General features: G+C 52.1%; 9 protein-coding genes across 13 annotated transcripts; 3 read left to right on the forward strand and 6 right to left on the reverse strand.

The window, feature by feature from the left end:
* Positions 1–121: 121 nt before the first annotated feature.
* On the forward strand, positions 122–2,639 carry LOC112342214. 3 transcript variants are annotated; one of them, XM_024663659.1, is made up of 6 exons: positions 122–246; positions 306–1,617; positions 1,660–1,835; positions 1,891–1,927; positions 1,985–2,034; positions 2,085–2,639. In XM_024663659.1, exons 1-6 carry the CDS (start codon positions 146–148, stop codon positions 2,542–2,544), a joined length of 2,136 nt encoding a protein of 711 aa, XP_024519427.1. In that variant the 5' UTR covers positions 122–145; the 3' UTR covers positions 2,545–2,639. The 3 variants fall into 3 exon arrangements, with proteins under 3 accessions (XP_024519427.1, XP_024519428.1, XP_024519429.1); XM_024663660.1 differs by having other exon boundaries at positions 1,681–1,835; XM_024663661.1 differs by having other exon boundaries at positions 1,684–1,835.
* On the reverse strand, positions 2,618–4,527 carry LOC9629969. Its single transcript, XM_024663667.1, has 6 exons — positions 3,621–4,527; positions 3,398–3,518; positions 3,084–3,349; positions 2,968–3,030; positions 2,847–2,915; positions 2,618–2,792 (listed from the first exon to the last, which is right to left on the reverse strand). The coding sequence occupies exons 1-6, from the start codon at positions 3,879–3,881 to the stop codon at positions 2,730–2,732; spliced, it is 843 nt and encodes a 280-aa protein (XP_024519435.1). The 5' UTR covers positions 3,882–4,527; the 3' UTR covers positions 2,618–2,729.
* A 954-nt stretch (positions 4,528–5,481) lies between these two features.
* LOC9629970 (transcription factor MAMYB) lies at positions 5,482–6,468 on the reverse strand. The gene has a single exon (XM_024663725.1). The coding sequence runs from the start codon at positions 6,466–6,468 to the stop codon at positions 5,482–5,484; it is 987 nt and encodes a 328-aa protein (XP_024519493.1).
* A 47-nt stretch (positions 6,469–6,515) lies between these two features.
* On the reverse strand, positions 6,516–8,111 carry LOC9629971 (probable pectinesterase 53). Its single transcript, XM_002989925.2, has 5 exons — positions 7,627–8,111; positions 7,361–7,550; positions 7,107–7,304; positions 6,818–7,047; positions 6,516–6,738 (listed from the first exon to the last, which is right to left on the reverse strand). The coding sequence occupies exons 1-5, from the start codon at positions 8,100–8,102 to the stop codon at positions 6,588–6,590; spliced, it is 1,245 nt and encodes a 414-aa protein (XP_002989971.2). The 5' UTR covers positions 8,103–8,111; the 3' UTR covers positions 6,516–6,587.
* Positions 8,112–8,155: 44 nt separating this feature from the next.
* LOC9629972 (F-box protein At3g58530) lies at positions 8,156–9,875 on the reverse strand. 2 transcript variants are annotated; one of them, XM_024663663.1, is made up of 12 exons: positions 9,715–9,875; positions 9,597–9,656; positions 9,460–9,543; positions 9,295–9,404; positions 9,158–9,233; positions 9,036–9,106; positions 8,887–8,973; positions 8,758–8,830; positions 8,637–8,704; positions 8,530–8,589; positions 8,359–8,464; positions 8,156–8,304 (listed from the first exon to the last, which is right to left on the reverse strand). In XM_024663663.1, exons 1-12 carry the CDS (start codon positions 9,844–9,846, stop codon positions 8,239–8,241), a joined length of 993 nt encoding a protein of 330 aa, XP_024519431.1. In that variant the 5' UTR covers positions 9,847–9,875; the 3' UTR covers positions 8,156–8,238. The 2 variants fall into 2 exon arrangements, with proteins under 2 accessions (XP_024519431.1, XP_024519430.1); XM_024663662.1 differs by having other exon boundaries at positions 9,295–9,407; positions 9,715–9,874.
* Positions 9,876–11,274, forward strand: LOC9629973 (nitrilase-like protein 2). 2 transcript variants are annotated; one of them, XM_024663664.1, is made up of 9 exons: positions 9,876–10,000; positions 10,062–10,198; positions 10,258–10,386; positions 10,440–10,498; positions 10,538–10,662; positions 10,716–10,808; positions 10,864–10,966; positions 11,022–11,104; positions 11,162–11,274. In XM_024663664.1, the coding sequence occupies exons 1-9, from the start codon at positions 9,896–9,898 to the stop codon at positions 11,210–11,212; spliced, it is 885 nt and encodes a 294-aa protein (XP_024519432.1). In that variant the 5' UTR covers positions 9,876–9,895; the 3' UTR covers positions 11,213–11,274. The 2 variants fall into 2 exon arrangements, with proteins under 2 accessions (XP_024519432.1, XP_024519434.1); XM_024663666.1 differs by having other exon boundaries at positions 10,550–10,662.
* On the reverse strand, positions 11,188–12,364 carry LOC9629355 (ubiquitin-conjugating enzyme E2 T). Its single transcript, XM_002989927.2, has 5 exons — positions 12,250–12,364; positions 12,114–12,183; positions 11,951–12,056; positions 11,803–11,901; positions 11,188–11,753 (listed from the first exon to the last, which is right to left on the reverse strand). Exons 1-5 carry the CDS (start codon positions 12,362–12,364, stop codon positions 11,247–11,249), a joined length of 897 nt encoding a protein of 298 aa, XP_002989973.2. The 3' UTR covers positions 11,188–11,246.
* A 76-nt stretch (positions 12,365–12,440) lies between these two features.
* LOC9629974 (CMP-sialic acid transporter 2) lies at positions 12,441–14,238 on the forward strand. Its single transcript, XM_002989846.2, has 13 exons — positions 12,441–12,514; positions 12,567–12,678; positions 12,738–12,817; positions 12,912–12,987; positions 13,045–13,145; positions 13,206–13,277; positions 13,338–13,386; positions 13,439–13,480; positions 13,546–13,667; positions 13,720–13,779; positions 13,835–13,883; positions 13,953–14,047; positions 14,112–14,238. Exons 1-13 carry the CDS (start codon positions 12,477–12,479, stop codon positions 14,158–14,160), a joined length of 945 nt encoding a protein of 314 aa, XP_002989892.1. The 5' UTR covers positions 12,441–12,476; the 3' UTR covers positions 14,161–14,238.
* A 669-nt stretch (positions 14,239–14,907) lies between these two features.
* On the reverse strand, positions 14,908–16,229 carry LOC9629356 (signal recognition particle 43 kDa protein, chloroplastic). The gene has a single exon (XM_002989928.2). It carries the CDS (start codon positions 16,076–16,078, stop codon positions 14,993–14,995), a length of 1,086 nt encoding a protein of 361 aa, XP_002989974.1. The 5' UTR covers positions 16,079–16,229; the 3' UTR covers positions 14,908–14,992.
* Between the last annotated feature and the right edge of the window lie 3,344 nt (positions 16,230–19,573).

A 19,573-nucleotide genomic window follows, 5' to 3' on the forward strand; every position in this document is an offset into this window, starting at 1 on the left:
CCACATCGGGCTTGCCCTAGAATTGGATGTGTCCGCTCGGCGTGAAGGGCCAAACGGCCATACGGCGCCCGCCACGTGTCCCGGGCGGAATATTCGCGGGGAAAAGGGGGCAGATTAGGGCTCTAGTTCTCGGGAGCTGGCAGCGATGTCGAAGAAGAAGGCGATGCCCCGCTCCACCATGTCCCTCAAGGTCTTCCACGGGGGCTCCATTCCATCGGATCTGCAACTCCCGTCGGCGCCTGGCATGTAAGTCGATCTGGTCCGTGTCGTTAGAGGAGCTGCTGACTGGCCCCATGGATTTCCAGGACGGTGGATCGGAGCGCGTACGAGCGGCCGAGCTCCGCGAATGTATGGTCGTCCGCCAGCAATCCAATGAGCAAGGGTTATGGCAACCATCGGCAGGCGCTCCTGCCCAATGGGGAGACGAGGCCCTCCTCCGCCGCCGCCGCCCCTTCCTCCTCGTATTTCCCCAATACCGCCACAATGGGCAGGAACTACGACGAGGACGAGCGGAGGCCCGTCGACTTTCGGCCCCGCACCAGCCCCGGCGGCCACCACGACTACAGATCTCGGGAGTATGACAACGGTGGTGGAGTCTACTTCAAGGGCCGCTTGTCTCGCTCTCCGGACCATCTGCGCTACTCGGCCTATCCCCCCGGTGGTGGTGAACGCTTCGGCCCTCCTCTGCAGCCTTCTATGGCCGGCTCACCGGAGCGGCCACCCGTGAATGCCTGGGCCGCGCGCCGGGGTGAGCGCCTGGAGCCGGATGCGTCTGCCACCTCTCCCTGGCGCGTCCGAAACAGCATGGCCAGGATCGCCGAGGCAAGTGCCATCGACAAGGTCTCCTCTGGAAGGTGGCAGCCAGCAGCTACGCCCAGGAAGGAGCCGCTTTACGAAGTCGATGCTCGCAAGGTGGACATCTCCCACGCGATAGAGCAGCAGGAAGTGGAGGATGGCAGAAGGGTGGATAGTTATCATCACGCCTCTTGGAAGCAGCAGCCAGCTGAGGCTACTCCCGAAGGAGGCTACCGCAGCCGTTTTAACGATGCCGGCGATGCGTCGGAAAGAGCAAGGTTTGAGTACGACCACTTTGAGCGAGGCGATTCTTTCCGGGGAGTGAATGAACAGAGCTACCACAGCTTTCAGGAGGACAGGGTCGCTGGTCACGGGAGTACTTCTGCTTATGATTGTTTAGAGGTTCATTATACTCAGGGTGATGATGGACGACACAGCACAGGTGCACAAGCAAGCCAAAAGCAACAGCATCTCTCTGACTCCAGACACGGTCCTGGAGCCCGTCAACATCCTGCCAACGTCTTTGAGCGTCAGTCCACTGATAGCAACGTTGTAAATCACGAAAGACCGCAAAGGCAACGATCGTTTGATTCGGAAAGGAACAGAACCTCGGCTACTGCAGTCAACCACGAGTTCAATCATCAATCCTCTGCCCATGTGTCTACCATGGTTGGCAGCACGTATTCTGATTCCACGAAGACTGGAGCTGCTTTGCTGCGGTCCACTTCTGGAGAACGGCCCAAGCTAAAGCTCCTTCCTAGATCCAAGCCAATGGAAGATCGTCATGATTTTTTTGAAGACGAGGATACCTTCTTGTCCGAGGTAAGAATCTATCCATGTTTGTGATTCTCAGCTGCGACACAGGCGGATCGCGCTGGGCGTCAGCAGCACGCAAGTGAGAGGGAGACCCATGATTCGAGACCAGTCGTTACACCCAGTGCCCCAACAGAACACGAGACTTACCGAACTTCGGAGAGGCCTACGCTGAGCTTGAAGCCCCGAACTCAGGCTCCTGACAAAGCCGCTTCGGACAAGGAGAGGTACGTGGAGGATGCTGCTACACTACCGTAGAATTCATGTGTTTTCTGGATACAGGCAAAGCTTGTTCGGTGGTGCGCGCCCCAGAGAGATGGTAAACTCAATTCTACCCATGGTTCGAGCTTTGTATTTACTTTTATGTTCTTTGTAGGTGCTTCGACAGCGTGGAGCAGACGACATTCCAGTCGAAGCCGCTGCAAGGTATCCATATTCCTGTTTCCATGCCACAGAGCTGACATGAAGGCTTGCAGTGATGTTGCTGAGCTCATTCGGAAGGAAAGGTGGCAGCCGGAGGCACGAGAGTTCGAAATTCGGCAGCAGCAGGGTAGGACCAATAACGAAGGTGGCAAGGTAGTCAACCGGAGGGAAGAGGATCCAATACGGAGTGAAGCAGACCGGTACGAGATTCGGCGTGATTTGAGTCGGCAGGATCGCAGGGATCACCAGGATGTCAAGAGAGATATTGACAAGCAGGAAAGTTGGAGGCGACGTGCGGAACCCACTCCCGCACTCTCTGCGCTTGCAGAGATGCCGTCGCGCGTTGCTGGGAAGTCGTCGCTTGGATCGTCAGCGCTGCAGCTCGCGCAAGCCTTTTCGCGGTCAACCATCTCCGCCGCTGGTTCTCGACTGACGGATACTCCATCTCCCAGATATGGCAGAGCTTCTTCGGGACAGCAGCAGCGCAAGCACAGTGCCGCGACTGCATGGTAGTAAGGCACGCCAAGTGAGACGGGACTAACGCATCAGGCGTGCTTGGCTGTAGCTATCTACAGAAACACAAGAAGAAACATATATCCTCTTTTGCTTCTCCTTGTATGTACAACGAGACGGCAGGTGTTGGTTGTTTTGTTAGTACCGCTCTTCTCTTTCTTGTTTGGCTTGTTTGGCTTGTTGGTTCATGTTTTGAGACGCTTGGCAGCTTGAAGGAAGCCCGTTATCACGTCCAGTTCATCCAGTTGCTGCAGCAAAGGGGAATTCGTGTGAGAAGAAGCGAGGAGAGAGCGTTTACTTACATATGCAACAAAGTGCTTCTCGATGGCGCGCAACAGCTGCTCCTTGGACGAATTACGGCCTACATCGCTCTGAGACCACCGAGAAGCAAGATGAGAAGAGATCTGAGCGAGTGCCACTTACAAGCTTGAAGTGCTTCCTGTACTTGCGGAGGGCCGCCGTCTCCAGCTTGCTCAGGTCCACAACCTGTATATCCACGGAGAGATGGGTCAATGAAATGAAAACCACCGCTCGCTCACCGGGATTTCGGCCGACGGCATCGCTTCTGCTACCCTCTTGTCCACACAGAGCTGCGGCTGCGGCTGCGGCTGCGGCTGCTGCTGCTGCGTCGTCAAATCTAGCTGGTGAGGAGGCGATGGCGCTGCCGCTGGTGGCGGTGGTGGTGGCGGCGGAGGCGGCGGAGGCGATGGTGATGCAGTAATGCTAGGGGTCGTGGCGGTAGCACCAGTGTCTGCTTTGGCTGGCTTTTGCCTCACGCGGGGCTTAAATGTTCTAGGGAAATCGTCTGCGAGGGAGCAAAGTTAAGGGTGCGCAAGGAGATGAGGGCACCCACCTAGCACCGTGTCGCTGGTCACAGGGATCTCAATCTCATCGTCCTCCTCCTGCCCTGTGGGTGGCTCGATCACCGTCAACGCGTTCCTCTGGAGCTTCACCTCCACCCCGTTGGTCAGCACCTGGCACAAGCAAGCACTCAAAGGATTACTCTAACCTAAACCACTGTTATAAAGGAGAGCGTGAGCTCTCCCCCGGCCGGGCACACCGGATTCATTACGTACCAGCCAATGCCAGCCTCCAAGTCCCACGGCCTTCTTGACAACGCCCTCCAGCCCCACAAGAACCGACTTTGTGCGATTGTTACCTCGCACCACAACCTTGGTGTGCCTGGGAAGAACAGACAGCTCCTCGTCCTCGTCGCCGCCAGTCTCGCCGCCCGGCGGGGGAAAATACGTTGGGGGAGGCAGAAACCCCTGATGCTCGTGATCATGGTGATGGCCGTGCTCCGCGGGGCTAGTCAGGCTGCGCTCGCCCTCCAGCATAATCGACCGATCGAATTAGCGATCACTGCTACAGTTTGTAGATTGTGATCTTGATCCTGTGATCTTGATCCCTGCTTCCCTGACCAATTCCTTGAGGCCTCTATGATTCGGTCCAGCTCCCCACCTATCTATCCATAGCTTCCCCTTCCCGTGGAATGGGAGGGACTCTATGCTCTATCTTTGATGCCAAACCAAGAAGAAGAAGAAGAAGAAGAAGAAGAGGAAGAAGAATTCGCCGCCCTCGATAGCCTCCAATCCTAGCCAATTCCAGCCAATGCGCGATGATCCATGGATACCAATTCGGATCCGGCAATGCGAAATATCGCGTCGACGCGACCGATGCGATTTGGCGACAAGAGAGAAGAGGATGATCACCAACGACGAAGGGCGCACAATGCCACCCCCTCACTGCCTACTACAAAAACAATGCTCTCGCGTGCTTCCAACCGGCCTTAACCTTCCAAAAAAGCCCCCCCATGACAACTCATGCGGGATTCGGAATTTGTTGTGTCCACCCCGCTCCCTCGACTGCCTTTACCTCGGCGCCCTTGCCATCGCACCATCCACCCAATCCAATCCAATCCATCGTCGTTGGCGTGCGGAATGATGGCTGCGAATGTTGCGAGAACCTGGTGAGGGTGATGGTGACGGTGACGGTGAGAGTGAGGGTGAGGGTGGACGTGACCGTGACGGTGAGGGCGGAGGGGTAGCGCGCCAAAAATGCACACCCTCGCCGCGTGGCGCCTTGCTCGCTTTCGTGCCGGGCAAGGTACGGACGGATGAGTTGCGGGCTCGATTCCTGGCGTTAGCCGGGTAATTAATAATGGGCGTGGAGCCCGCCCTTGGGGAATCATGATGTGAGTGCGGGGAGTGGACAACAGCAGCAGCAGCAGCAGCAGCAGCAGCAGCAGTTGATGGACCACAAAACTGAAAACAAAAATGGATTTCGATTTCCTCCGCTCTTCCTATTCCTGAGACTGCCTGACTGACTCATCTTCCTAACCGAGTACATTCATTGCGAGCTGACGAAGGATTGCAAGCTGACCCTCGAGCAACAAGTCTCTCCACTCCAGATTCTAGACCAGATGCTCTCTAGATTGCAAACCAGAGCCGCCGTGCCGTGCCGCCCCGTGCCAGACGCGATCCATTTCATCATTCCAAATTCCAATGTCTCTTTCGATTCATATTCATAGCAGCCTTTGACGTCCAAAGCTTCTTAATCCCACGTAACAAAAAATATAAGACCGAGGGGGGGAGAGATGAGATCTCTTATTGTTGATCCTCCAACACAACTTGTTGTGCCAGCCCCTATTCAATATGTATTATCTTCTTGTCTTGAGGATCATCCCTTCTTTTACGCGCTGAAAGAGACATCCATAAAGACTGCGACAGTAACCACAACCCTGTGCAAAACGCTCTCCCGTCTCGTCTGTCAAGGAGCAAGGACAAATGTCTTCCTTCGACCGATTAATCAGCTTACTTGGCCCTTGCTCGTTCGCGGACACTGGAAACGCCAAACTTGACGCGCGGCTCGACATCTCAAAGGACGACTCGGAATTGAATTACGCATAGTGTTCTAAGCATTCCCATCCATGTTATATCAACTTTCTTTTCGCAGCTTTGAGCTCCGAAAGCCATCTCGGAGTTCCAAGTAACGCTTCAAGCACTGGCTCTTGCTTCGGCCTCGCACCGTGGCCTGTATCCTGTCCCACCTCGACGGTGTGCCCTTCGGAAATGCTTTGAGACCAGACAGCAACGCCTTGTCTTCACCATCTGACCAGGCGACGCTCCCTGCATCGCCAGGGGCAGGAGAAGGATCATCCTCCTCGTCCACAAGCTGCCATCCCTCCTCAAACTCCTCCTCTCTCAGGCTGAGATCCAATGATATCTGCCGGCTCGACACTTTCCTCTGTGCCAAGAACTTGGCATACGCATCGTCGTCGCCAGGCTTCTTGTCTGCCAGAGCCTTTGCCATTTGGATTACATTGTCCACCGTGCGAGAACCGCCGAAACTTTGGGCGATCACTTGCCACCTTCTCGCTGTTCCTCTCGGGTGCTTGGCAAGCTGCTTTCTCAGGAATGCAACCTCCTCCTCACTCCACTCCCCTTCCACGACTGCGCCGTCACTCTCCCCCGTCCCATTCCAGCTAGCATTTCCTTCCTGCGCCTCTAGGATCCCTCCCGTTCCATCGACTTGTGGCGACGAATCCACAGCCCTGGCAGCCCTGGCATGCTTCCTGGATCTAGAAATCTTCTTGTCCGCGGCGGCATCCACAGCAAGAGGAGCTGGAGATGGGTCGAGAGGAGCAACGATCGCACCCTGGCCGACGCTGCAATCGCCAGCCGTGAGAGAAATGGGAGCAAGCGGGCCCAGAATGAGCGACACTGCTATCCAGGCTGCAACGAGCTGCGCAATCGCCGACCACGCCGCCACCCACACGCAGCAAAGCAGCACAGACATACCTAGGATCACACAGATGGCGGCGTGCCTCCTGTCCACGGTGGGATCTCCTTGCTGGGGTGGAACACCCGCATTGGATTGCAAGCGGAAGTTGGGGCGGCACTCGTCCACGAAATCGAAGTCCATGCCTTCGCCCAAGAGCCCTAGCTAGGGTTTGTGTTTCTTCTTAAAACGGCAAAAAGCTCGTTCGCTTATACATTGTATCTCGAGGAACAAAATTTGGTAGGAAAGGAGAATACGCGGGGTCATAGATACTGCAGCCATGCGTCACCTTCGATGAACCTCTCGTCCAAGAAAGGCTGGGCCTCCGCCTCCGTTAGCACATACGACCATGGAACACGACGCATGCCGTTTGCTCCTGGACCCGTGCAGTTGAACTCGCCGTAGAAAACAGTCCTGGAGCTCCACCGCAAAATCCAGATATCTCCATGAGAAGAACGATCATCCAGCTTAAAATTGAGATGTGATGACTTACATGTCTCTGGATGAATCCCCCCAGTCGTCCCAGCCGCCGGGGTTGATAACGGAGTCCATATAGCAGTAGAGGAAGACGACGCGAGAGAAGGGGCCCCAAGCACGGCCCAGGTACACCAAGCCATTCCCCAGGATCCGGCAGTTTACGAACGAGAAACCCGTGTTGTCACTCGCGTTTTGCCTCTTTTGAGCAGTCAGCGCTCCGCTGCCAATGGCGTTGAGCTCGCAATCCTAACAGACACATAAAACCGCTCTTGAGCAAAGTCATTCGGCCACAGGCCCATGCAAACCTTGTACAGGGAGCGGCCGTTGCCGAATATAAAGTCCACCGATCCCTGGATGAAGCAGCTCTTGAAGTAGTGACGGCCCGAGTGATCGTACAGAGTGTCTTGAGCACCAATGAAGTTGCACTCGTAGAATGCAGCCATGTCTCCGGTGATTTGGAACGCCACGGCTTGCGAGCCGGCGGGTTGCACCGGAGCCGAGTTCTATGGAAATGAAACACCATAGAAGTCAGAGAAGTTGACGGGAGAATTGAATTCACCTTGAACGTGATACCCCTGGCACTGAAGTAGGGAGCACTGACGTGAACCGTGGCTGTGTGGAACGTCCCAAGGTGAGAGCCATCCACGCCCAGCTTTCCTGCGTAGTCATCCCATACAATCGTTGTTAAGTCGGCCCCTGATCCTTGAAGCGTAATGTATGGCTTGCTTTCCACGATCTTCACTTTCTCCCTGGGACAACGGCACGATCATATCAAATGGCAGGCAAATCTACACGTTCTGAAAGAAAGAGAGATCAGAAACTCACTGGTAGACCCCCGGCGAGACAAAGATGGTGATTGGGACGGTGTTGTTCACTGGGACAGCATCGATGGCCTCTTGAACGGATGCATGGTCGCCATTTCCGTCCTGATCCACCACCACGAAGCTGGTCGTGAGGTTGGAATCGAAGAACTTGTGCTGTAGCCACCCAACCTTGGGCGATGTCTGCCGATGCCTTAGCTTGCATTGTGTCTCAATCTCCCTCAGCCAATCCACATAGCGCTTCCGGTTCTCCGGGCAAGATCGACAGGAAGGAGAAGAAGACGACATGGCACTCTGATTGACGCGCATGGCGCTAGCAGCACGGGGAGCGCCGGCGGTGCCATCGCTCGCATCCAAACTCACGGAGCCGGGATCCAACGCGAGGCTGCCCAATGCCGGACACAGGAAAGAATGCGAGCTGGCGACGAGCGCGAACATGGACATGATTGCCCATCGCGATGTTTGGCGAGCGCGAGCCATGGGCTCCGGTGCTCCACGGCCGGGGCGCCCAACGCGAAAGGTGAAAGCTTTAGGGCCCAAAGTGCGTGAGCTATCTAAAATGTGCCACCACTCCACATTTCAAACCCCACGCGAATATGCGCCACCCCTCCGGCACTTAGCTGTGAACTTGAAAGCATTCGAGGCGGGGAAAGCGTTGCAGCAGTTCTTCCCTGGATCGTCTCTGCCAGAGAAACAGTGATAGCATCGCGTTCGTCGTGCTTCGGGGCTCACACACCTTAATGTTGATGCATCCGTTCACGTCGAGCGTATGCAGTGTCTTGGAGCAGTAGCATGCCAAGGCGTCCAATCCTTCGTCCGTCACACCCAGAATACCGTGTAGGCTGCGAAAGAACAATCACTTGACTCACAGAACAACAGACAACGAAGAGAGAATGGCCTCGTTTACCTCAAAAGCTTGAGCGGACAAGTCAGTGCTTTCAGTCCAGCGTCCGTGATCCTCACACACCTGAGGACAGCGAGTGACACCAATGGATGCAAGCGTATGAAGCTTACCAGCTCAGACACAGGGACTCGAGTTTATGGCACTTTGAAATCGAAACTAAGCAGTTGGATGAAAGTTCCTGCACAAGCATCACCGCCGGATAAAAGTGCCCGGATGACGTTTCTTGCATACCTGTGCACCAGTTAGCTCCAGGACTTTGAGTTCCTCAAGGTTTCCAATCAGAGCCAAAGATTTGGGAGTGAATCTGTGACGCGAGGCAAGAGAAACACATTCAGGTCCTTGAAAGAAACGAGGCCTTACCCAGAGAGAGCGTATAAATAGAGCTCCTCCAGCTGCAAGCACACGTTCAAAATCTCGCAAAGCCCCTCGTCCGTTAGTTTCACGCACCTTTCACAAGAAGTAGACGTTTAGAAAGGCAATCGAGGCAATAAACGCATATAGATGCAAACCGCGTGAGGTTCAAGCTTCGTATGGATGGACTGTGCTCCGCAAGGTGGCGCATGCTTTGATCCGTGATACTCTGCTCAAAGAATCACTAGTGAACGTTGCGAACTATGAAAAGGCTCCGAACCTTGCAACCACTGAGGTTTAAAAGCTCCAGCTCCTTTAGATTGGTGACGATGCTTTTCACGGCAGCATCCGTGACCCTGCATTCATGCCATTATTATATTTACACCAGGCTCAAGAGAATGACAAACCACGACTTACTTGAGGTTCCAGTAGATCTCTAGTTTCGTGATGCTTCTACACTCGGAGACTACTGCCTCGACTCCAGCATCAGTTATCTTCTGGCATGCATTAAGGTTGAGACGCTGCAGCTTCTAAACAAAGAGTCTAGTAGGGACGAGCAAGAACACAAGAGAATTTCCACACCTTGCACTTTACAGCAGCCAGGTGCTCGTCTTGCACATCCTGTCCGAATTCCAGGTTGATCTCCTCCACATCCTGGTACCGCGCCTAAGCAAGCTCGCGGTTTGTCAGCCCATGCGCCAAAACGTAGCAACTTTTACCAGCGAGAGAGCAGCCAGCAGGCGCCTCCCGGCCTGACTCTTGCCTTGCAAATTGATCGCCTTCAAACGAAGAAACAAGGAGCGTCAGTGCAAAGATCGATCGAGGATAGAATCACACCTTCCAGAGAGACGCGTGAGACAAGAGCACGCCACGGCAGGCGGTGTTGACGCAGAGCAGCGCGCACAGATCGCGCTGCGGGAGATGCGAGCTGACGAGCAGCATTACCTGCGACACGCGCTCCTTGTCCATGAGCAAACAAACGGGCTGGACCTAGGTAGGGCAAAGTCTTGTTATATCCATGGTGCCAGCCTCGACCGGGAGCGCCATGCGGGTCGCCGTGGCTCAAATGACTTCCACCTCCAGCATCGATCTCAACTTCGCCACTTGCCAGCGCCTGGCCAGAGTAAGAAGAAGAGTCTCAAGCTCTCCATCGGCTTGCATTGCGTTGGATTGTGAGTGGGCAGGAGGCTGCTGACGCCGGAGTGAAACTGCTGAGCTTGCCCGAATGCTTCTCCTTCATTGGTCGCCGAGGCGACGAGGCACTGGCGATTGCGGAGCCTCTCGACGGGCCGATTTTCCGGAGGTATCAAGCCCTGGCGAGGTAGGAAAGGATGGCCTTCTTCTCCTCGTCGCCTCTAAGCTAGCTGCGTCTCTTGGTAGAGATTTGGGCTTGTGGCTCTCTCTGGGCGGATTCCAAGAGAAGGGGCCGGACGAGGACCACGCGTATAACACTCACGTCCTGCTCGACGACCTTGGCTCAGTGCGCTCGTGCTACAGGAAGATCCACCTGTAAGTAGAAAACGTAGAAGTTCTCGTCATCTTTCTCATTGCCTGGCTTCCAGGTTTGATGTGGATGTTCCCGGAGGCCCAGTTCTGAAGGAGAGCAATCGCACTGCTCCTGGTGAGTGAGTGATGAGTGAGCTAGTACTAGTTTACGCAGGTTTTTGGACAGGAACACAAGTGGTTACTGCTCAAACCCCGGTAGGCACACTCGGTCTGACGATATGCTACGACTTGAGATTCCCGGAGCTGTACCAGCGTCTCAGGTTTGCGGAGAATGCCCAGGTCTGGACGATGCTCTTCCTCACTACCTCGTTTCAGCTGGCTTTTTTGGACAGGTGCTGCTTGTTCCTTCGGCATTTACTCGCAAGACTGGAGAAGCGCACTGGGAGCTCCTCCTGCGAGCTCGTGCTGTTGAAACGCAGTGCTACGTAAGCTTTGTTATATCTCTCCTCGTCTTTCCTCACAGTCCGAGCCATAACATAGGTTCTTGCGGCGGCTCAGTCTGGGAAGCACAACGATCTCCGGGAAAGTTATGGTGATGCGATGATTATTGATCCTTGGGGAAGCGTCGTTGCAAGGTGTCCAGGTTGGATCCTCTACTTCTATGTCTCAAGATCAAGAAAGCTCCGTCGGTGGTGCAGATAGATTGGTGACGGGCATCGCAGTGGCGGACATAGACGAGGAGCTTCTCAAGACAGTGAGGAGGAACATGCCAATTGCCGAGGTAATACTCTCGTCTCTTTCGTCTGTGACACACTGGCATGTCCTCTCCTCATTGCAGCATCGCAAGTATAACATATACGGGAGTGACCGCCAACTATCAACACTTTAAGGAGCTCTGGAACGTCTGTAAACAAGTTCTTCATCTAAGTCCTCTCGGCCTTGCGTTTCAGAGCCAAGGACTTGCTAAGTCGAGCTCGGCTGCTGTCGGCTACTTCATCCTCGCTCCCACTGTCGGAGACAATGAGAGGATCCTCACCGCTATCAGTCTTGGAAGTGTCCTCGCCTTCGTAAGTGCGAGTCGGTTCGAATGGTTTGTTGGTTGACAGCCATCTTGCTTGTTTTGGTGCTTGTTGAAGAGCTCGACAAGTTTTCTGGTGAAGACTGCCGACGACTCGAAAGTCCTCAGCTTGCCCAGGGCCGTTCGAAGACTCTGCTCGAACTGCCTCAGTAGTTTCATGCTTTCCGCCGACTATTAGTTTTTTCCCAGGCAGTATCGCTGCTTGTCCAAGGCTGGTGGCAACTGGCTCACTAACCTCTGTCACAGGATCGGCAAGAACTCCACCGCCTTTGTGTTCTTGTGTAGCATGCTTCTCCGTAAACTGTTTTGCTTTCATATCAAACGCCGGACGATTGTGTTTGTACTCGGCAGCCTGTCGACATATTAGTTTAGGGGGTCGACAAAAGAGGAAAACTACTCACAGTTTCGCTCATCAACCCGTCATCTGGATTTGGCTCCGATAGCAGCAGTCTGATGCACAGCAGTAACGTCGCGATGTTCAGCGAAGGCTTCCAAGAGCCCTGAAAAGAATTGAACTGAGAGCGCACACTAGAATTTCGTGCCACTTACGTTTGGAGGCATGTGGAGCAGATCTAGGCAAATGTGGCCACCACTGTCAATGTTTGGATGGTAGATTGGAGTTTTAAATCTCACACTGGGGGGCTCAAAAGGGTATCTACACGTAGCCACACCACATTTTTCTAGATCGCTCGCCAAAAGCATCATCTCTTACCTCTGGGGTATCTCAATGTCGAGGAAGAACATGCCGTTGGCATAAACGGTCTCCTCGGGGCCTTGAATCTCTGCCACGCCATCCATCAGAGATCGACTTGCCAATGTCGATTCGAGTGAATGGAACGATTACCCACGAGCTTGAAGATGCGTGAGGGTGTCTTGCGAGGGCCAGACACACGCACCTGGCGGAGGATTCGATTGCATCAGCTGGAGCTCCTTGCGCAGCCTTGCGGCTTGCCTCGCCGCCATAGCCCTTCCCGCCAATTACCAGCCTTTGAAACCTTAGGGCAACTAACTTTGTTTAACAAAAAAGTGTAAGCTGTGATGTCATAAACCCTAGAACGAGGAGGAAGGAGCTGCGATGGCCGTGAAAGCGGAGACACTGGAGTGGAAGAGAAGGTACGTGTTGCCTGCCTGCATTCCATGAGTCAATGTGGCATTCCCTGTCCAGATCGGTTGTCATTGTCGCGCTCACGGTGCTCACAAGCTCACAAGGGATCCTGATTGCTTGGACCAAGCGCGCGGGATTCTACAAATACAGTGTCACAACGGCAAATTTCCTGGTCTGTGTTGGGTGAGATTTGCTGCCATTGCTTTGCTCAATTCCACTTTCTGTCTGCAGGTCGAGCTTCTAAAATGCGTCATTTCTCTTGTGGCTTTGTTCAGAGTGTGGCAAAACGAAGGCGTCACGGAGGATAACAAGTAATGCGCAGTATGCATTCTCCACCCACCTCAGAATTTTGTTTGTTTCCTCTTTTCCTTTGCTTGACATTCTTTCTCTTTTCTACTTGTCCAGGCTCAACACAACATTTGACGAAGTAAAAGTTTATCCGATTCCGGCAATGCTCTATCTCGTCAAGAATCTCTTGCAGGTACTTGAAATACAATTTTTTCGCTTTCTCTGTGCTCATGCCTTGTGTCTGTTGTAGTATTACATATTTATCTACGTGGACGCACCAAGCTATCAGGTCCTCAAGAATCTAAATATTATCAGCACCGGTGTTTTGTACTGGCTATTCTTGAGCAGAAGGTAAGTGTCTCAACATTTTTTAAAGAGTGTCAGCATAATAACGTGTTGAATGTTATCAAGGCTGTCAAACATCCAGTGGTGTGCGTTTCTCTTATTGGCTTTGGGTTGTACCACAGCGCAACTTAACCCATCGTAAGTGCCGTTATTCCGACTGCCTTGTTTACCTTCTCATTGTTTCCTTCCGATTGGAAGATCCGAGCACGTGTTCCAGACTCATATGGAAGGCTGGACAATGGCTATTGTAAGAACGTTTTCTGTTTGAACACATTGACACATTCTTCTCATGTTCGCAGATCATGGCTTTGCTAAGTGGTTTCGCTGGTGTCTACACCGAGGTAGACTTATCTGCTTTTAGTGTCATAGACTACTCGCGTTCACCATATTGTCATTGCTTGCGCAGGCAATCATGAAGAAGAGGCCATCTCGGAACATCAATGTTCAAAACTTTTGGCTCTACATCTTTGGTGTGGTTTTCAACTTTGGAGCAATGGTTGTGCAAGACTTCAACGCGATCACCGAGAGGTGAGCCACACTTGCTCAAGCATTTCCTTGTTCTTAGGCCGCATGCTTGCAGGGGCTTTTTCCATGGATACACCATGAGCACGTTTATTATGATCATCAATCATGCTCTCAGGTGAGCCCTGCAACACATCGGTTTTTTCCAGAGTACTAGCTTGTTTCACTTCCAGTGGCATCGCTGTATCCTTGGTTATGAAGTTCGCAGACAACATTGTCAAGGTATAGCGACTATAGAGATTGTTTTGTCAAACTCATGCAAATGTCGTTTGTAATTTCTTCTTCTCACAGGTATATTCCACATCTGTCGCAATGCTCTTCACTGCTCTACTGTCGATGGGCCTCTTCGGGTTTCGCCTGACTCTTCCATTCTGCCTTGGGACAATGTAAGCCGAGTGACACGAGCAAAACCCTTTCGCTTCTCCAACAGGGCGTGCTTGTGATTTGCAGGATAGTTTCCGTGGCCGTCTACTTACACTCCCAAGGGAAAGCCACATGAACAGGAGACGAGTTGGGTGTATTTCTATTTGGATTTTTGTTCACATGCATTGCTGACAAAGGTGGTGACGTCGAGGAATCTAGTTAACCGACTCTTAGATATTTTGAGAAAAGAGAATGGCGGCCGGTGACGTGACATGACTAGAGTGCAAAACTGGTGTCCATGCGCTCCACCACGTGGCCGCGGGAAAAGGTTTAGGATGTCTCTCGCAGGCAGGTGCCCACGGGCGGATTAATGGCGGCCACGACCATCAGTGGCACCACCATCGCCTCGCCTCGCCCCGGGATAGCGCCGCTCAGCATCCACATTACTGGCGTCCCTGGCGCCGGCGACGACAGTTGGATCCGCGACGCTTTGCTGCTGGAGAGCCCGGATTCCAATCCCGCCACTTGCTCGGGAGGAGGATTCGAGTACGCGGACGACGATCACGTCGATTTCCCGGCCGCGTCCCCGTCTGGTTGGAGCTCAGGATCCGTCACCCCGAAGAAGCTCGTGCTTCGGGCGAGCAGCGTCTGCCCGAAGGCACCGCGCAAGCGGAGGGCGGCAGCAGCTATGAATAGGAGCCAGAGGGAGACGTTTAACTCCGCGGAGCTAGAGGAGTTCTTGTTGGATCAAGAGCTGCGTTTCAAGTCAGACAGGCAGGCTGATTGATTAGCTAATACCCAAGCTTTTCTTTTCTTTTGCCATTGTGCAAGCTCAAGAGCAGTGCAGCGTAGTATATAAGATATTTACATTGATTCTATGTGATTTCTCATGGAGTGACGCTTTGATTTATTGATCAGTGAAGGTTTGTTTGTAAAAGAACAAAACAAAGAAAGCGTTTTTGCCCAGTTCAATCATTTGCACGTTGGTTAGCCTCATACTCTTGCACGAGCTCAGGCGCCACGTTGTCGCTTGGCTCCCACGAGTCCTTTTCCGAATCCGCCCACTTCACCAGGTACTCGATGCTCTCGCCTTGGACGCGCTTGTCCAAGATCCTCTCGACGATCCCATACTCGAGCCCGGCCTCGTAGTCCTTGATCAAATCGTCCGAGATCTCACTCGCCGGGAGCCAGCTATCGGGTGTCTCGTCGCTCCACTTGACCAGGTACTCCACCTTGTTCCCTGCCGCCATCCGCTTGTCCAACACCTGATCCACGGACACCGTCTCGTAGCACGCCTCGTCCAGCAGCCTCACCACTTGGTCCAGCGCCAGCCGCCGCGCAAACTGCAAAGGATTGGCTTTCGGTGTCCGGTTGAGGAGATCCTGGGCCAGCTTCAAGGAGCTTCTGCCTTTCGAGTCCTCCACGTCCGGATCGGCCCCCAGCTCCAGCAAAGCCTTGACTACATTCGAGTGTACATAGCCCGCAGCAATGTGAAGCGCTGTGTAACCGTCTTGATCCTGCCAGTCTATGTCCGCTCCAGCCTCGATCAAACTCCTGACGCAGCTCTCCGATCCCAGCCCCGCGGCAAACAGCAGCGCCGTCCTCTTGTTGTCGTCGATGGCATCAACGTCCCTGCCCTCGTCCTCGAGCAGCTCCATAAGTTTGCTCTCGTCCGCCTTCTTCGCGCCCTGCCACCACGGAGTCACATACTCGGACAAGACGTCGCCGGCAATGTTCTCGGCCGGCTCCCATGTGTCCGGATGATCGTCCTTCCACTCGATCAGGTACTGCATCTCGCGGTTCACCACCCTGCTTCCCAAGATCCTGTTTACCTCTCCAAAGTCCTCGTGAGGAGCCGCCAAGCTCCCATTGTCTTTCCCGATAGCAAGCGCTTCCTCTGCTTGGACGGCTGGTTTCTCTTGAACACACCTCAACCTTGTCCTGGGCAATCGCGGCAGCGAGAACCTGCTGGGGACGGCGAGCTGAGCAATCCCAATTCCAGGGAGCGCAGCTCGTAGTGTCGCTACTGACAGACCTAGACTGACGCCTGCCATTCTCTTCAGATCTTACCCCTGCGCTTCTCCGGCTCGCCGACATCGATCGCCCATCGCCAAGCGCGCTCCATGGATAATGTTTTTCGGAGCAAAGGCCATTAGAGACTCGCCACGTGGCTAAGACTCGCCACGCCAGCCCTTAGGTTACCAAGACGCCACCTGCTCCAGACGCCCAGTCGCTGCTTGAGAAGTTTATAGCGTCTCACACTTCCCCAATGAAGAAAGGCAATTTTCTACCCAGAAACTACCAGCCGTAGTGAAAAGAGGGCCTCAGATGTGAGAATTTCTCACCTTCTGCACATGGCAAGTTCTTCTTGTCCTGTCGTCTACTTGTAGTAGAGAACGCGTAGGCCGTATCATTCGTATGGTCTCTTGTCATTTTTTGCACTAAGGATATAGCAGTCTACATTGCCCGAGAAGTACAGAATATCTCATCAAAGCTTGGGTTGATTACTTTGCGTTGTTGACAGTTTTTGTGGCTGATGGCTTCAAACCATCAGACCCTCAGGTCAGCTAAAATCAAACTCTGCTGTCGCAAGAGAATTGGGAACATGGCTGTGATGCCAAATTTCTAGCTGCCAACCAGGTTTTCCGGATTTTGCTAGTATCAGTTTTGAGCATACTTTGAGAATATCGTCATGTGTTGACATACTCTCCAGACTGGTATTGACGGCAGCGTTAGCTTCCCAAGTAATGAACTTTGGAGGAACCGTTGGCTGCAGTCCAGGACATAAACCAAATTGTTTATAAGGAAGCGAGCAAGCGAGGCTACTCTTATTCTTCGGTGAAGCATGCCAAGTGTACGTTATTTCTTGCTTTTTTCACTTGCCTGCTGCATCATACACCTCTGTCAACCACCAGAAGATGCTACGTTCACGAGAAGGCTTCTTTGTCATGCTTTATCTGTAACTCAAGTCAGAACTCTCATAGATCGCCTCAAGGTGTATCTGCTGTGGACCATACGACCAGTTCAATGTGGGAAGCACAATATCAATGATGTGGAATGTGGGCCAAAACATGGGCCAGAACGTCTATGCTCGAGTCACCCTTTCTATTTTCGGGACCCGATTGCACCAGAAACTGGCTTGTGTACCCCACTCCAGACCCTCACGGGTGTGCTAGGAGCCGGCGAGGTGCTCAACTCAGTGAGGGACATGTGTGATCGGATTCTTGACGAGGTCAGGTATCGAGAACGCTGGTACGGATATGTAACCACGTTGGACTGCCCTACGAGCCCGTGCCTGAGAACGATGCCAATCTCCTCATCACCAAGGAGGGATCAGAGGCGGATAGATTTGGGAAAGATTTGTTGACAATGATAGGTATGACTGTTGGATTTACAGCACGACCTTGCTTCATGAGAGGTAAAATTCCAGGGTCGTATCTTAGGAGCGGCAACAGCATCACTTCTGCTAGTGGGGAGTTCCGCTTGACAATGCAAACAGATTGTAACTTAGTGCTGTACAGCCGTGGTAAGCATGTGGTCTGGAGATCTGACACACAGCGACAAAGACTGCTATGTGCTCATGCAAAGGGATGGGAATGGTGTCATTTATGGATCCAATGGTGCAGTGTGGGATACAAAGTCCTACTCAAGGCCTTTTGACTTGTATGCTCTCGGGGTCTCCAACCAAGGATATGTTGTTATCTATAGAACAAGTAATAGGAAATGTCTATGGTAATAATCTTTCATGCTTATGTCCAAATGTGAATTCCATTGCTTGAGTTATTCCAGTTTTCACCTTAATTTTTTGAAATTTATCAAAATAAAAATCTCAAAATAAATAGAGTTATATATATATATATATATATATAAAAGGTTTGTTTATATTCTGAGACATGCTTATGATGCTTGTGAAAAATCTCTTCACTAGCAACTGCAGCAGAGGGATGGGATGTACGACAAAGTCCCCTTTGGCAATGGTAGTGTTTTGAAGTTAAAACAGACATGGTATGTCCCAAAGCTTCTCAAGAATTTGGTGTTGACAGATTAGAGCCTGGATGTTCTTCTCTCCAGAAACATGCTTACCTGATTGTTATGATTCCTTGAGTTAGTAATTTGTATAAGCTGGGTGCGATTAAGGTGGAATTACCTATGATTCCTTAAGTTGGTAATTTGTATGAGTTGGGTACGACTAAGGAGTGGAATCAGGAAAAGAAAGGCTTAGTTTTTTACTTAGTTTCTTAGCAAAAACTATGATAATTGGTTTTTTTGAAATTTGGCTCATAGACCAATATCAGTTTTTCAATTTAGAATTTTCATAACCTCTTCCTCCTCCCTTTCTTGCCTCCAACTGGTTGGCATGACAACACCCTGCCCACCAGGGATGAAGTTTCTTATTTATATTATTATTAATTTTAATTGTAATATAATTATATGTATATATATAAACCTATAATTATTATTATTTATTTATTTTTTAGACATTCTAACATCTCAAAAGCACTAAATCTTAAAGAGGGTTCTTTATAAAATAGTAAGCTCCAAACCTAGCTTATATACAGTGTTATGAATCCAGCGGGATAATAGAATTTTCCATAAGGTAAAGAATATTCTTAAAATATTCTTTATTTTAAGCTTAAATCTAATGTATCATTTATAATACTTATAATATAATGATTTTAATTTTAATTCAAGATTTATATTCAATAGGAAAATCTATTTATGATATTTATATGACATTACTAATAAAATGTATAGTTATTAGTATACCCCACACAACACCAGCGGGGAGTGTGGTACTAGCTCCTACTTGGTTTCAGCTACTCACTGCACGAGCAACGGAGTGTTAGCCATTCTTCCACGGATTCCCAAATCACTCCCAATCCCCCTCCCCGGGTTAGACTGGACTAAGGTTCGGCTACACTCCCCGCAAGCACAAGCAGCCAAGCACACCAAGCTTCCAGGTTCCTAACATCCCTTGGTACCACAAGACTTGATCATGGGACCCTCTAAATCCCAAGTCTTGAGTGCAACATTTGCTTCGGGACGTCGGGGCGAAACACCGTGGCCTAGCGGCCCGGTATGGGTACCTCTTGCCCCCCACTTCCATCCCGAAGGAAGGCCCAAGCCCCTAGGAAGGGCGAGGACCAATGAGCCGCATGGTACTCAAGTGGGGCACCACTCCACATGAGCCGGGAGCACCGCAATCGGTTTCCCTTTCGGGAGTGGGAGCTGCTCTTGAGCACTTCCTTGGATGGCCCCTCTGGCACCAGCCAAGTCCATGCTCACTCCCACCCAAGGCCCCTCGGTCCCAGTCTCAACCTCAAGTCGGTTTGGAAGCCCAACTGGAGAGTCCCTTCAAAACTGGTTCCTGGACCTCACTATCCCTACTATACTTTTGGAACCCCTTGCAGGCCCCCCCCCCCCCCCCTGGGAGACGCACGCTTTGGGCTTTCACCCCTTGACCCGTATTAGTATTTGGACTTAGTCTCTGGCTCGATCTCGGACCCGATTTCGGATCCGACTTCGGATTCGGTTTCGGACTCGATCTC

The sequence above is a fragment of the Selaginella moellendorffii genome, unplaced genomic scaffold, assembly GCF_000143415.4.
Source record: "Selaginella moellendorffii unplaced genomic scaffold, v1.0 SELMOscaffold_102, whole genome shotgun sequence".
Taxonomy (NCBI): Eukaryota; Viridiplantae; Streptophyta; class Lycopodiopsida; order Selaginellales; family Selaginellaceae; genus Selaginella; species Selaginella moellendorffii.

Coding starts and splice junctions, on each gene's coding strand:
- LOC112342214 (XM_024663659.1), top strand. CDS start 146: ATGTCGAAGAAGAAGGCGATGCCCCGCTCCACCATGTCCCTCAAGGTC. Junction 247..305: donor CTCCCGTCGGCGCCTGGCAT/GTAAGTCGATCT, acceptor ATGGATTTCCAG/GACGGTGGATCGGAGCGCGT. Junction 1,928..1,984: donor GTGCGCGCCCCAGAGAGATG/GTAAACTCAATT, acceptor TGTTCTTTGTAG/GTGCTTCGACAGCGTGGAGC.
- LOC9629969 (XM_024663667.1), bottom strand. CDS start 3,881: ATGCTGGAGGGCGAGCGCAGCCTGACTAGCCCCGCGGAGCACGGCCAT. Junction 3,350..3,397: donor GACCAGCGACACGGTGCTAG/GTGGGTGCCCTC, acceptor GCTCCCTCGCAG/ACGATTTCCCTAGAACATTT. Junction 2,916..2,967: donor ACAGGAAGCACTTCAAGCTT/GTAAGTGGCACT, acceptor CGGTGGTCTCAG/AGCGATGTAGGCCGTAATTC.
- LOC9629970 (XM_024663725.1), bottom strand. CDS start 6,468: ATGGACTTCGATTTCGTGGACGAGTGCCGCCCCAACTTCCGCTTGCAA.
- LOC9629971 (XM_002989925.2), bottom strand. CDS start 8,102: ATGGCTCGCGCTCGCCAAACATCGCGATGGGCAATCATGTCCATGTTC. Junction 7,305..7,360: donor CCAGGGGTATCACGTTCAAG/GTGAATTCAATT, acceptor TCATTTCCATAG/AACTCGGCTCCGGTGCAACC. Junction 7,048..7,106: donor ACGGCCGCTCCCTGTACAAG/GTTTGCATGGGC, acceptor TGTGTCTGTTAG/GATTGCGAGCTCAACGCCAT.
- LOC9629972 (XM_024663662.1), bottom strand. CDS start 9,846: ATGGACAAGGAGCGCGTGTCGCAGGTAATGCTGCTCGTCAGCTCGCAT. Junction 9,234..9,294: donor GAGATCTACTGGAACCTCAA/GTAAGTCGTGGT, acceptor GCATGAATGCAG/GGTCACGGATGCTGCCGTGA. Junction 8,590..8,636: donor GAGTCCCTGTGTCTGAGCTG/GTAAGCTTCATA, acceptor CGCTGTCCTCAG/GTGTGTGAGGATCACGGACG.
- LOC9629973 (XM_024663664.1), top strand. CDS start 9,896: ATGGTGCCAGCCTCGACCGGGAGCGCCATGCGGGTCGCCGTGGCTCAA. Junction 10,001..10,061: donor CTTGCCAGCGCCTGGCCAGA/GTAAGAAGAAGA, acceptor GTGAGTGGGCAG/GAGGCTGCTGACGCCGGAGT. Junction 10,809..10,863: donor CTGTTGAAACGCAGTGCTAC/GTAAGCTTTGTT, acceptor GCCATAACATAG/GTTCTTGCGGCGGCTCAGTC.
- LOC9629355 (XM_002989927.2), bottom strand. CDS start 12,364: ATGGCGGCGAGGCAAGCCGCAAGGCTGCGCAAGGAGCTCCAGCTGATG. Junction 12,057..12,113: donor GACATTGAGATACCCCAGAG/GTAAGAGATGAT, acceptor GGCTACGTGTAG/ATACCCTTTTGAGCCCCCCA. Junction 11,754..11,802: donor ACGGGTTGATGAGCGAAACT/GTGAGTAGTTTT, acceptor ATATGTCGACAG/GCTGCCGAGTACAAACACAA.
- LOC9629974 (XM_002989846.2), top strand. CDS start 12,477: ATGGCCGTGAAAGCGGAGACACTGGAGTGGAAGAGAAG. Junction 12,818..12,911: donor GGCGTCACGGAGGATAACAA/GTAATGCGCAGT, acceptor CTACTTGTCCAG/GCTCAACACAACATTTGACG. Junction 14,048..14,111: donor CCATTCTGCCTTGGGACAAT/GTAAGCCGAGTG, acceptor TGTGATTTGCAG/GATAGTTTCCGTGGCCGTCT.
- LOC9629356 (XM_002989928.2), bottom strand. CDS start 16,078: ATGGCAGGCGTCAGTCTAGGTCTGTCAGTAGCGACACTACGAGCTGCG.